At 38.0% G+C, this 13,424-nt stretch overlaps 1 protein-coding gene across 4 annotated transcripts in view; it reads left to right on the top strand.

Annotated features, from left to right (window-relative positions):
• ANKRD17 (ankyrin repeat domain 17) overlaps positions 1–13,424 on the top strand; it is a 123,820-nt gene that overhangs the window by 85,989 nt on the left and 24,407 nt on the right. For 3 of the 4 annotated variants that reach the window (XM_063300395.1, XM_063300393.1, XM_063300396.1), the window contains 5 exons: positions 850–998; positions 1,571–1,682; positions 4,720–4,865; positions 6,476–6,618; positions 7,365–7,578. In XM_063300395.1, coding sequence (XP_063156465.1) covers positions 850–998; positions 1,571–1,682; positions 4,720–4,865; positions 6,476–6,618; positions 7,365–7,578 — 764 coding nt within the window. The remainder of the gene's footprint in view (positions 1–849; positions 999–1,570; positions 1,683–4,719; positions 4,866–6,475; positions 6,619–7,364; positions 7,579–13,424) is intronic. The other variant, XM_063300394.1, reaches the window with a different exon arrangement.

Below are 13,424 nucleotides of genomic sequence, written 5' to 3'. Positions count from 1 at the left end.
AATTGCAACATGCTTTAGCTTTTTTGTTAAGATTGCTTAAAGGTAGTAATTTTAGAATGCAAAGATTTCCATATTCTCTAGACAGTATGATTTGTTCCACTGAGAACTGGTGTAATTCTAAAAGGTAAAATAAAGAAAACATGAGAGGTCTATCTTTGAATTTTTGTTTCTTCTAAGTAATGTTCTCAGATTATGATTTCATTCTGCCCAGTTAGTATTTTTGGGAGAAAAACATATTAGAGGTCCTTTAAACATTTAACTAAACTAAATTAAATTAATATCTCCTATCTTAGATCAAATATTTTGCCTATATTAAGGAATTCCTATGGCTTTTTTCATTAATATTCAACTCATGCTTAATTGCAACTATGATTTTCTTTGGTCATACTGTTGGGTAAAGATCATATGCAGGAAAAAAGGAATATCTGTTGGTTTCAGATAGTTAAGCTCACTTTGTTCTATTAGTGATGAACCATATTCCCTCATTTTAAAAGTTCCAAATAGTCATTTTATTGTCATGCTTCTGTTTTCTGTTAAAGGTTTGATTTATCAGCACCTCTTATTACTGATAATAGAAAATTCCAAACAATAATTAAATTGGTAAAACTGCTTTTAGGACAGTTCTCATTAGGTTAAAGCAAGGTGGTTCCTTCTCAGCTATAGTTTTCTCCCCAGAAGGACCAAAAAAATTTTGCGACCATTTGTTCTCAGCTATAGCTTATTCTCAAAGAAGACTCATTTCTGTTTGATATATTGTGATTTCTCAGTGCATGTTTTCATTTAAAGAAATTCTGGGGCATCCAAGAGGACAGTTGTCATGTTAATAAGCCTAGTTATTCTCTTTAATAGCAGTGAGTGGAAGAGCATCTGCAGTGTCAAATACCCCTACCCACAGCATTGCAGCGTCTGTTTCCCAACCTCAGACACCTGCTCCTAGTCCTATCATTTCTCCTTCAACCATGCTACCAGTTTATCCTGCCATTGATATTGATGCACAGGTAAGTGTAAAATAATATTTCTTCTACCATGAAACAAAATACAAATTAAAAAATGAAGGAAAAATAGAAAATTCTATTTGTTTGCAAGGTGGACTTGAGGAAGAATTTGTTTTGCAAAGCATTAGTATACTTTGAAATATTGAGATACTTTCTTTAAGCCATTCTTTGAACTTCAGATAAGCATAATATTTATTAAATGTATGAAAAGAATGATTACAGAAGAGTGGATGTTGAATTTGGATCATTTGTTTTATTCAGTTCAGGGTTCTTTTTTTTCTTTCAGACTTTGTGTTGAAAAGAATGCAAGGGCCTTCACTTTTGTTTTCACAAAACTAAACCCAAGAGAAACTTATATTTTGGTGCTGTTAAGAATGTTCAGACCTACTTAATCCAGGGATGAGCTATGGCCTTAAATGCTTATGATTCTTTTTGCTATGTTGAACATGGGAACTAGTTTGAACTGAATTCTTTTTTGTAACAGGTAACCCAGGATTAAGCTATGGTTTCATATATTGGCTTGTTTATTAAATGCTAGAACAAATATAACCATATTAATGACTTTTTTTTTTAAGACTGAAAGTAACCATGATACAGCACTGACTCTTGCTTGTGCTGGTGGACATGAAGAACTGGTACAAACTCTTTTAGAGAGGGGGGCTAATATTGAACACAGGGACAAAAAGGGTGAGTATCTGCTGATAAAGTATCAATCAACTTGCAGAGTCCATATGCATGTGCTGTGTGGTTGTGCATTCCAACAGAAGTAGATTCTGGAGAGACTCTGGCATGGGGTAAAAAAAATTTAAAAATAACAACCCTAAGTAAGATACAAATTTGTATTCTGCAATATTTTTATTCAAATGTAAAGTTAATTTTGTATCAAATGATGTACATTATAATTTTTGTCCCTCTTGTTAAAGTCATTTTTTTCCCACAGAAGAGAAGGGTATCCTTCACTTGATTTCTTCTCCTGTTTGCTCTGATAAGTAGGAACAAGTTTGTCCAATAGATGGGAAGAAGCAGTCTCCATTGCAGTACTCTTGCCTAACTCTGCCTAGATCTAGGAGCACAACACTGCATCTTTTCTCATTTAGTCCATAGTGGCAGACTTAAAGACAAATAGACCTGGGACAACTTATATGAAGCATGAGATCACAGAAACAAGTTTCTTCTGTTAGGCAGCTCAGCTCCCATGAGGAATTATCACTCATTGGGTACCTTCCCTTTTCCTCATACCAGTCTATGGTGACAGCAGTTCAGATGGTTTCTCCTGGTGGTCATCCTTCCAATTTTTGGAAAGCCTAGACATTTGAAGGGGTGGGAGCTAAGCATGGGCAGACAGAGTGTCTGGCTCTGTCTGTAACTGTCAACATGAACTTTGTCACTAGATCAGGCAGGTAACCCTGTCCAAAATGGCTCAAATGCATGGAATATCTCTTGCCACAGAAAAGTCACATCTCCAGGGTCTTGAAATATGGCTTCACTTCACTAATGGGATTTGGAGCATGCCAATCCTGTCAGATCTTACTGGATGGGCAGAGACAATTGGAGCAAGAAGGGTTATGGCAGATCTAGACAAAATATTAAAGCTCAGAGACACCACACTGACTGCAAAAAACATTTGTTGTCATGGTCACAGTTGTAATACATGGCTGTGAAAGCTGGAGGATCCAGAAAGGCTAAATGAAGAATAATGGATGCCTTTGAATTGTGATACTGGAGAAAATCATTGAGAATTGGATCAGAAGAAAAATCATTCAATATTAGATAAATAAAACAAAACAGGTATCTGATGGAGAAAACTCTGATGCATAGAAAAACCAAGTAATTGAAAAAGAGGCCAACAGAAGACAATGTAGCTAGATCTTGATGACAGAGACATGAGTTTACAGAAACTCAAAGCAATTACAGATTGTTCTGGCAAAATAAAGTCTGCCAGGTCACAAAGATTTGGAAGCAGCTGCATGACAGAACATGAACAACTAATTATTCCATGGCTTGTACTCTGGAGCAGTGGAGAATAGGTCTTGATCTTTCGTGTGACATAGCCTTGAGAAGATTTATAATACTAAATATCCCCATTTTTTCTCTCTCTCTTGCCGAGATATGTATCTGTTCTATATTTGGCATTTGATTTCTGTTTCCTAAATGAAGACTTTTACATTTGTCTCTTAAATGTCATTTTGTTACATTTCAGCCTGTTTATCTAGCTGGCCAAGATCATTTTGAATTTTATTCAGTCTTCTAGGGTATTAGTTATCCCATCCAATTTTGATAAGCACACCCTTGACTTCCTCATTCAAGCCATTAATAATGTTATTGAAGAATACAAGGCCCAGAACCAAACCCTGCAGCATCGCATTTAATGTCTGTCTCTTATGTAATGAGACACCATTGCTAAGCACTCTGAGTATGATTTTTGAGTCAGCTATGTTTCCGCTTAATTATCATTCCCATCCAAACAACATGTTACTGTGAATATCATGGGATATTTTGTCAAATGCTTTGCTGAATGAAGATAGTTTCTGGCATTCCCATAGTCCAACCACTGAAGCCTGTATAATGCCTCAAACTTCTTTTGTGAACAGAATCTCACCTTCCATATTTGCAAAAGTCATAAAAAATCTGTACAACTGGCTGAGTTGGGTGTACCTGAATCAGAGAGAGTGGTGCTTCCATTAGAGGCCTTTCAGTCTATTTGCCAGGTAGTTCAAATGCCAATATTGAAACCGTTCCCCCCTCCAGTCACCAGTAAAGTCAGAGATTTGTTTCTGAATTTCCCACCTAAGGAGCTGGTGGTTCTTTTAGTCAAGAATTTACCATCATTATCTTTACACTCTCAGTAGAATCAAGATTTGATCCTATCTATATTTGTTTTGTCCAAGCATCTGGAAAAAGAGTGGCATAAGCTGAATATTGAGCATGCAAGAACTGCTTGATTAGAGCTGAGGAATCCCACAGTTCAGAGCATCTCTGCATTTCCTTTTTGCAAGGGTCTTCATGTCCACAGAGCCTGAAGGGGAGCCTCATTTAGTGTATGAGTCTCAGGTATTGTTCTAGGGGAGTCATGGCTCATTCCATTGAGAGCACTGCTACTCCTGTGGCATTCACTACTGATGAACCTTTAAGGAATATTTATACAGCACCTGTATGATCTTCAGTTCTCACTTCTCTGCATTATTACCAAGCGTTTATGTACTCATCAGCCAAAATGTCCTTGGTAAGCAGTCTTGCCAGTAGGTGGTGTCTTTGTCCTAAGTGGTTGGAGTATACATTTCCTTCCTCAGACTATCACAGTGGTACAACTCAGTGAAGGATCCCTTCGGCCACTGTGAAAAAAATGATACACTGGTACTTAACGGTGAAAGGTCATTTTCCACAATGGATGGAAAATATCCAGCTCTCCCTCAAATGAGCTGGGCTGCAGACAGGGAATTAGATATTGGTAGGCATTAGCTGTTGCATGTTTTTTCCCCTGTGAATATAAAGGTTCCTATTTTTTGAAGTCTATAAATGAAGGGAGGGTGTTGCTTCCGCCCATAGATATATTGGACAAACTTCTTTTTGCCTACAAGAGCAAAGGGGAAGAGCAACTCAGCAAAGAATACCCACCATCCACTGTGGAAAATAAATCATTATGATAAGTACCTATGTACCAGTTTAAACATTGATAAAAAATTTAAAATGAAGCATCTTAAGTGGTACCTACTCATTTTTTCAGGGTTTACTCCACTTATTTTGGCTGCTACCGCTGGTCATGTTGGTGTTGTGGAGATTTTGTTGGATAATGGTGCAGATATTGAAGCTCAGTCTGAAAGGACCAAGGACACACCATTATCTTTAGCTTGCTCAGGAGGAAGACAGGAGGTAAAAAATTATCAATTGTCGTATGTTAACTGAAAACCTTTCTTGTAAAGGTAAAGTTACTGTTCAGATCCCTAAACCTAACTACAGTCTTCGGAAGCCTTTTTAACCAAATTCACATAGTTGTACTGTAGACATTGGTGTTAGTAATGTTTACGCGTGCTTGGCAGGCAAGTAAGTTCCACTGAAGTAATAGGACATTTCCTCTGAAATATTAGGATGTTTTCTAATAATCATATTTTATTGCAGTATTTAATATAATACTTGCATGTATTTTTACTTTGTATAGGGTGCTAACTCATAGTCTACTCAAACAGGGTTCAAATCCTTGTCTATAATCCTGGTGTGTATCATAACCACAGTTCTCTAGTCCAAGCTTGCAAGTAACAGAGTACTTTGATTAACTTCAAAGTCGATGCTTCTAATAGTCTCCTTCTGATTAAGCCAGAGGAAGAATGGAGAAATCTAAGCTCATGCATGTTAATACTGAATGTAGTGTTGCATGAACGCCATGTTATATTATTAATATTATAACAGCATTTAACTTGTAACATTTAATCATACTTTATTTTTCTTAACCTTGGTTAAACACTAACTGAAGACTATAAATAAGAGACATGTTGTACAAGGCCAGTACCTATCTACTCTGGTATTCTGTCCTAGAATAGCCAACCAGAAGACTTTCAGGCTGGATTATAATCACCTACTTGTATTTCCCAGAAACTTCCAATAATGGAAGTATTATAAAACCATCATAAAAGAAGCCTTTTCCTCTCTGAATCTAGTCTTATTTTAGTATCTGCTTTCTAAAATCTGATCTTGGATAAATTGGAGTCCAGCTTATTAGGTTTGGTCTATTTACTCCAATTTTCAGTAGTAGTTTGAAATATAGTGGGGGCTACAATCCAGAGCTGCCTTCCCCAAACAAGGGATTCTGCAGTTGCATGAGCTTTCACCCTCCATATACCTCAGCAATGATCACACATCTGCAACCAGGTTTACGTATGTGGTTTGTTTGTTTTTTGCATTTGTTCCTCAGACTCCTGGCAAAGCCAGCTTGCAGTGGTTTATTACATTGAACACAATAAAACTACATTAAAGTGAATAAACCTGTCAATAAATATCAATAAACCAATCATATAATTAAACCGTATTAAGGAAGGGAATTTGTTCAAGTGTGATAGATGATAAACTAGTCTGTTTATTTCTAATTGTTGTGGGAGTGGGATTCCATTCAGGGGGAAAACATATCCAAGTCCTATTTCATTATTTAATCTTTTCTTAATTATCTTTTATAATTCTGGTCTTTCTTTTTTTGCTGAGCCTCACTATTGGTGAAACTTAAATAGACATGCCTGCCCCAATTTATACCTTGCTTGAAATGTCTGACACATTGCTGCATTATTAAACTATAACAAATGGTTGTGTGTATCACTTCTAAGACTGATATTGTTAATTGGTGCGAAAATAGAATCACATAAATACAAATATTTTGAGTAATATACAAAAAATTGTTCAATGCTGCTAGTCAGGAAGACACTTCGATATAAGTTGTGTGTTCAGGACTGGAGCAGTAACCACATTTTAAAGTAACTTTTTGTATGATACTTCAGGTGGTGGAGCTTCTGTTAGCACGAGGTGCAAACAAAGAGCACAGAAATGTTTCTGATTATACACCTCTAAGTTTAGCTGCTTCTGGTGGGTATGTGAACATCATCAAAATACTATTGAATGCTGGTGCAGAGATCAATTCAAGGCAAGTTCTCTTTTTACCTTTCTACTTCATAGTTGTGTGATTAATCTTCAAGCAAACTATTTTTTCATTGTAGGATCAGGCAGTGTAGTGAAGGACAGCCACTAGGTTGTGTTATTTAAAGTTCTGGACTTGAGCTAGGGAGACTCAGTTGGAGTCTCCACTCAGTCCTGAAGCTCACAAACTGACTTTAGGCTACTCACTCTGTCTTGGTCACTGAGATATGACCAAGATATGAAGCATAGCCTCAGGTTATAAAAATATTTAAACCCCTACTTTAAAACTTGAAACTTGAAATAGATAAATGGGTAAGGTATTATAAGATACCTCTTCCAGTATTAAAGGTAATGTAGTCTTCAAGCTGACCTGGATGCCTGGTGCTTTTATGGACATGTCTATGTTGGTTTTTTAGCAACTATATGGAAATGCCTTGCCATTATCTTCTTCCACAATGTTTTTCCACGTCTAGTTTGCAGCCCTGGTATTAACCAGATCTAACCCTGCTAACATTTAAAAGTCAGCCAAGGCTGGCCAAGTCCTGTCACCTAGTAGGCCTTTGCAGTAGTATCTCTGTATGATTACAGGAATTACAGCTGCATAGCCTCTGGACCCCCCACTGAAAGCTCTGCACTGGAGGAGGCCCCATGGCATGTTTTATGTACTTTCTGCATTACAGAAATAGATAAATATTATTAAAAAGTCATCATATTTGCAACACTAAAATGTGACATACGTTGATTTATTTTTAGAACTGGAAGCAAACTGGGCATCTCTCCATTAATGTTGGCAGCCATGAATGGACACACAGCCGCTGTTAAGTTGCTCTTAGACATGGGTTCTGATATTAACGCACAGATAGAGACCAACAGGAATACCGCCTTGACACTAGCCTGTTTCCAAGGAAGAACGGAAGTGGTTAGTCTTCTCCTTGATAGAAAAGCTAATGTTGAGCATAGAGCTAAGGTAAGGAGTAACTCTTGGTTTTTGGTTTTGTTTTGCCAGCTTTTGTTAGCAGTTTGTGCACTTTGGGAATATCTAAAGTATACAATAAGCATTTTGCTTTTCTACTGATTTCAGCTATCCCTAAATATATAGCAGAACAGATTCCTTGTTCATGATCTGTGTATCACATGTATAGGCTTCTGTGGGTGTGCAAAAGATCATTCAAAATGCTCAATAGCTAAATATTTAGCAAGAAGCCTCACTATCCCAGAGGAACAGGCTCCTGCTCTTTACGTTAGAGTCTTTTTGCTACTTCAGCAGTAGCATTTGTAAGAGTGTTCTCTTTTTTTTTCCTGAGTCACTTTTTCTTCTCTCTATCTTGTACTGAGTTTTGTTTTTTGGCACAAGTTCTATTACTTTAAAGAAGGAGAGAACTGTCCACCATATTCCAGTGACCGATGGTTCTGAAGGCTCCCTTTTGGAATGTACGTAGTGCAGCAGTAAATTTTGCCTTTCCGGTAGACAGACTGAGATTTATTTAATGTACTAGGCACTTGCTCTTGTTTCTATAACATTATGAAAGGAATGCTCTGTTTCTTTGGTGGCTGCTTTGTTGGTGCCGGTGTTCTGTACTGCAGAACTTATGAAACGCAGAACGTAGCTATCTGAGTGGTTCACTGAACAATAACAACAAAAAAAAGCTTACTCATAAGAATGTGCAAAGTGCTGTCTGCATGGAACAGCTGGATTCATATGGTTCATACTCAAACTGAAACACTTTTCAGATATTTTGGTCCATCCGTAGACTGAAATGTGGATGTGTTTTTCCTGATTTAGGTTGAAACACAGTTTTTCTGGGCAGAAATGGTTGGAGGGTTAGAAGAGCAGGGAAAAAAAACACATGCCACACTGGGAATTTAGTCTCACTAATGACTATCACAGTAAGGAACAGTTGCACAGACTAGTGCACTGGTGGTGGTAGCAGCTGAAGGGATGGCAGGAAGAGAAGATGCAGAAGTCAAGGGAGTGGATGGCCCAGTGGAGTATGCTATTCTGGGACACTGCAGTGGCTGAGAAGAGGGAGAGAAGGAGGGAAAGGAAGATGCTAGGAAGATTACAGAGGCTGGGTAGATGGTAAGATATGCTGTCCTATGGAGCTTCTGAGGGAAGGAGGGGGTGACATGCATCAGCCTGGCCCTAAATGCCCCATACAGGTACTCTGGGATCATCTGGATTTTGTGTAGTCTAAATCTTGAACACTAAACAATATCCCAGGCTTAGTTTTTGCAAAACTAAGGACAGTTTGGCAGAATTTCCAGAACATGATGGTTTGCTCTGGGTTCAAAACAATACGTATTTTCCATTTCATGCATACTGATATTTACTTGCTGCTTCACAAAGCAAAGCATTCTGAATCATGGAGGCTATTTCATTAGCTTTGAGCTTGCACCCTTGGATTTGCTCGAGGGCATATATGCTCCTTCCGTATTTGGTGTTACCTTCTGCATACCATTTATCACAAATAAGCAAAGCACAAAGGCCTCTGTGAGAATGAGTAGCAAGGAGGAGGCAAATGACAAAAGCAAAATTTTGCTGAAATCCTTCAATTCTGCTGATACCCTGGAAAGGCTACAACCTGGTCTCTATGTTCCCCATTAGTTCTACATAACTGATTGAATGTCAGACCATATGCCACTCTTGGGTGAACTATATTTAACAAGTTTTTTTTTCCAATCCATTCAATTGTGTCCCATTCTCAGAGACTGCCTGGACAGGTCCCTGCATTTTTCTTGGCAAGACTTTTCAAGAGTGGTTTGCCATTGCCTTTTTCCTAGGGCTGAGAGAGAGTAACTGGCCAAAGGTCACCCAGCTGGCTTTGTGCCTCAGGCAGGACTAGAACTCCTGGTCTTCTGGTTTCTAGCCCAGTGTCTTAACCAATGCACCAAATTGGCTCTCATTTAACAAGGGAATGGATTTGGGAGAGGGAAGACACCTCTCTCTTCACCTAGATTTGTCAGTTGGGAATTGGAATCCACATGAGCTGGATTCAGCTCATAATTTGAGGTTCTGCAAGCATGCTCTGTAGCTTACAGTTTTGACCAAATTTCTTCAAGGAGGAAAAAAAACCCAGATCCTCTCAAATGGGTTGAATGCTTTCAGAGAACTAGAATGTGATGGACATCTTCCCAAGGTAGTCTTTTTTTCTGTCAGCAGTTATCCAGAGCTATGCAGTCTCTTCAGTTTGAAGTATCTTCCTGTACTCCCTGCAATAAATATCTGGGATTACATCATCCTTCACCTCAGTTCCCTCACCTGCTCCTTCTGTCCTTTTCCTAGCTTACTTTAGCCATTATCTGTGGAGGATATTGAAGCTCTTCAAAGCCAAACTTTATCTCTGTTCCTGAGCTGATATGGTGCAAGATCTTCTCATACCCCATATAGAGCAGCAATTGGAGCATCTAGAGCACTCCTGCCTTCTGAGTCTGAGCCTGCCAGTAGAGCCAACATGGCTGGAAGGTAAAAGCTGCACTTCATTGGGGTTTTAATGCCTCACTTATGGTGCTCAGAGCCGCATCTATGGCCTTCATTAAGTTATTCAGCAAACTGCTTGACAGTGATAAGTTGGACAAGGATATTAGAAATTTGCTGAAGAAAACTTTTCCGTGGCTGTCCTGGTTGACATTGGATTCTTTACAACAAATTCATGGATTGCTGGTTGACACTGGATTCCTTAACAACCGAATTAATGGATTGCATATGATCATCAAAAGAAGCCTCAGGCTGTGGAAGAAGGATATAGATGTCATTCAGTAGAGATCTCTTTGAAACAGACCCCTCCCCTCCCTCCCTCCCTCAATGCAGTAGAAGCAATGAAGGAGACAAAAGTTCTTTCCAACCCTCCAGAATGAGAAGAAAAGAAATCTTGGAAACAGTCAAGGGCTTTTCATTCCTCTTACTTTTTCAAGCAGTCTTCAAAGATTCAGTCCTAGATAAGCAACAGCATAGAAATCCAAACCCATTTAGCACTCCAACAAGAAACCTAAGGTCCTCATGGTTATCTTCAAAAATTTATAGGTGTCATATGATGTGAATGCCTCATATACTGCAGTATCAAAATGTTTAGTGGGTTTTAGAAATAATCAACAAGAATTATATAATAGAAATCAAGTGGATAATGTTTTTCCCAGCTTTTATTCCCTACGGTGCATCCATATCAGAAGATACTATCACAATACAGACAGATGATCAAGATGATCACTTAGTGGTCTTTGTAGTCCCAAAGAAGGGAGAGATCAGGACAACAGTGGACACAAACATGCAATTTGCTTATAACTATTTGTAAATTCCAGATAAGAGATTAATTGTCAGTCCTGACCTATCTCAAACCAGGAGAGAATGTAACTTCAGTAAACTTCACCACAATCTATCTCCTGAAATGAAAATGCCACCATAGGTTTTTTTTTTTTGCTGTTTCTGCTGTGGGAAGCAACAATAAGTACACTGTCTTAAGCTTTTGAAGAAAGGTGGCATAGAAATCTAATGAATAAATACAAGTTTAGATCTTCCCTTTCAGGTTTACATCCCCTTTCATGTTATTTGTGGTGATCAGACTACTATCATACTAGCTTTGCAAACAGCCCAGAGCTTTCCTCTAGTTCTTGCCTAGGCATTTGTCTCCTGCATGAACTTTCTCCAGTGGGCAAGTTTTCATTTCAAGTCATTTGTGTTTAGATTCAGGTTACAAAGCACCACTAACGAAGTAAGAGCAAATCCTCTTGAACTAGATGCCTGCCATAAAGACTTATGGGTCAAGAATTTTAATTTTTGTTCACCAGGTTAAAAAGCAATGAATATAAGCCTTTTGGCTCTCAGAGAGATCAGGCTAACATCAGTCCACTTTTAAACAGCAGATTGAATGAATCCTTGTTTTGATTAGAAAAGATAGTATGGCAACAAGATGTATATCAACTGAAAAAGGAATTTCAGATCAAAACTTTTCTTTCAAGAAATTTCTTACTTGTTATCCTGGATAATGTTGTACCTGTTGCCAGTCAAGGCAGAACAACTGAAAGATATTCTCTGCATAGGCAGATTGGTCCAAATCAATGAAGGCTTAGCGGAATGGTCTCTAAACTGAAAACTGTTCTGAAAACTCAAGACTAAATTTGACGTTCCCATTCTGGGCATCTTTATTACTCCAGAGAATAGAAACTTACAAAAGAGCTTGGAACAAGATTCTAGAGAGAGAACAAAGCTAGCATATACCATAATAGTTTTGTCTCTTCTTTCACCCAACAATGCTGCAGAAAAGTAGAGAGCAGCAGAAATTAACAATAATCATCCCTGATTTGGGACTTAGTTCAAGAGCTTATTTTCTTCACCAATACCTGGATCTTTACAATAAGTTCACATTTTAAGATGCTGAAGATCACTATTTGGATATATTTGAACCATATGTTCAACTTCAAAAGGATAAAAGACATGCCTAATTTCCAGGTACTCTGAAAAGCTCCTTAATGTGGTATAGCAGTATAAAGATTCCACTTGTGCCAACTGTGGTGGAGCTTTATAAGATGCTCTCCCTTGATTTTGAGCCCCACCACCTGCACAGATTTGTCTCAACAATGATGTTTATTGTGTGATTTTGTTCCCATCTGTCTGGGCTCTTTATTCTGACATTTAGAGGTTCATAAATTCTTGGTGTTCAATCCAGCAGTAATTCTGCAGAAGAGGTAGTTTTCTTTTTGAATCCTTAGAATTATCTTCCTTGAAGACATTCACCTTCAAGACAATTTTACTTACTATATTGACATAAGTGCTTTAGGATTATATTCCTCAAAGACTCTGATCCTTCAGACAGTATTATTAATTCATGGACTTACAAGTTAGAGTATTGAAAAGAAGAACCTTTTCAGCCAAAACAAGGTTGGATTGATCAGTACGGTAAAGTTGTCTTTCACCAGGATCCCCTTTGATTAGTAATGTAATCTCAGCTATCTAGAAGAAAGATGGTGGTTTAGTGGTCATGGATATGCAGATAACACCCAGATATATGTTTCCTTTTCCTTGTGTTCTAGTGAAGGACAAGTTCTGGGATCACTATAGGCTGAATGAAAGTTAATAAATAGGACAGACAATTCTGACTTGGGTTATGCTCCCCCTGAAGAATAAGTCTTACATCTCTGCTTTGTTGGTGCTCATATGGCAATTCTTAAAAGCCTTATTTCATATGCTAGTTGTAATTCATTCTCTCAAAGGAACTCACTATTTTGATCAAAATACTTTGCATCTTTGATACTTTTTATATGAGGCTGCCTCTGAAAACTTGGGAGAAAGTACATCTGGTTCAAATTATAGCAGCTAGTTCAATCAGTGCATTGAACTAGCTGCTTTTTAAGCAGCTAGTCCAATGAACTGATTTTTAAAACCCCAAATGGTCTGGGCTCACTTTTTTCTGTATGTCCCACTCCCCTTCTCCCCCTTGAAATTATCTAGAGTCTTCATAAAGGGATATTTGCTGTCTGAAAAAAGAGTCTAATCAGATTTCTTTTCCAATTTACTTCTTTTTCAACCCCAAATAATTCAAGATTTTGGATTTTTCAGTGCATTTTCTTTCCTAGGGAGTTAGACCACTTTCTATTTTAAAAAGGCTACATCAGCAGTCTTAAGTATTCTTTTCGATGGAAGTCTCATTAAACTCATAGGACATCTGAACATATATGTATAAAATCCAAATGTTACATTCTAAAGGTGTACAGTATTTGGATCTGAAGAAGCAAAGATGCTTTAGACGCAGCATGGGCACACATACTGTCCTAATAGCAGCTCCATAAAAGAGTTGCATTTGAACCTATGTGGCTGCCATG

The sequence above is a fragment of the Candoia aspera genome, chromosome 4 (genome assembly GCF_035149785.1).
Source record: "Candoia aspera isolate rCanAsp1 chromosome 4, rCanAsp1.hap2, whole genome shotgun sequence".
Lineage (NCBI taxonomy): Eukaryota > Metazoa > Chordata > Lepidosauria > Squamata > Boidae > Candoia > Candoia aspera.
Note: the sequence above shows the minus strand (reverse complement) of the source record. Positions and strands in the feature narration are given on the sequence as shown.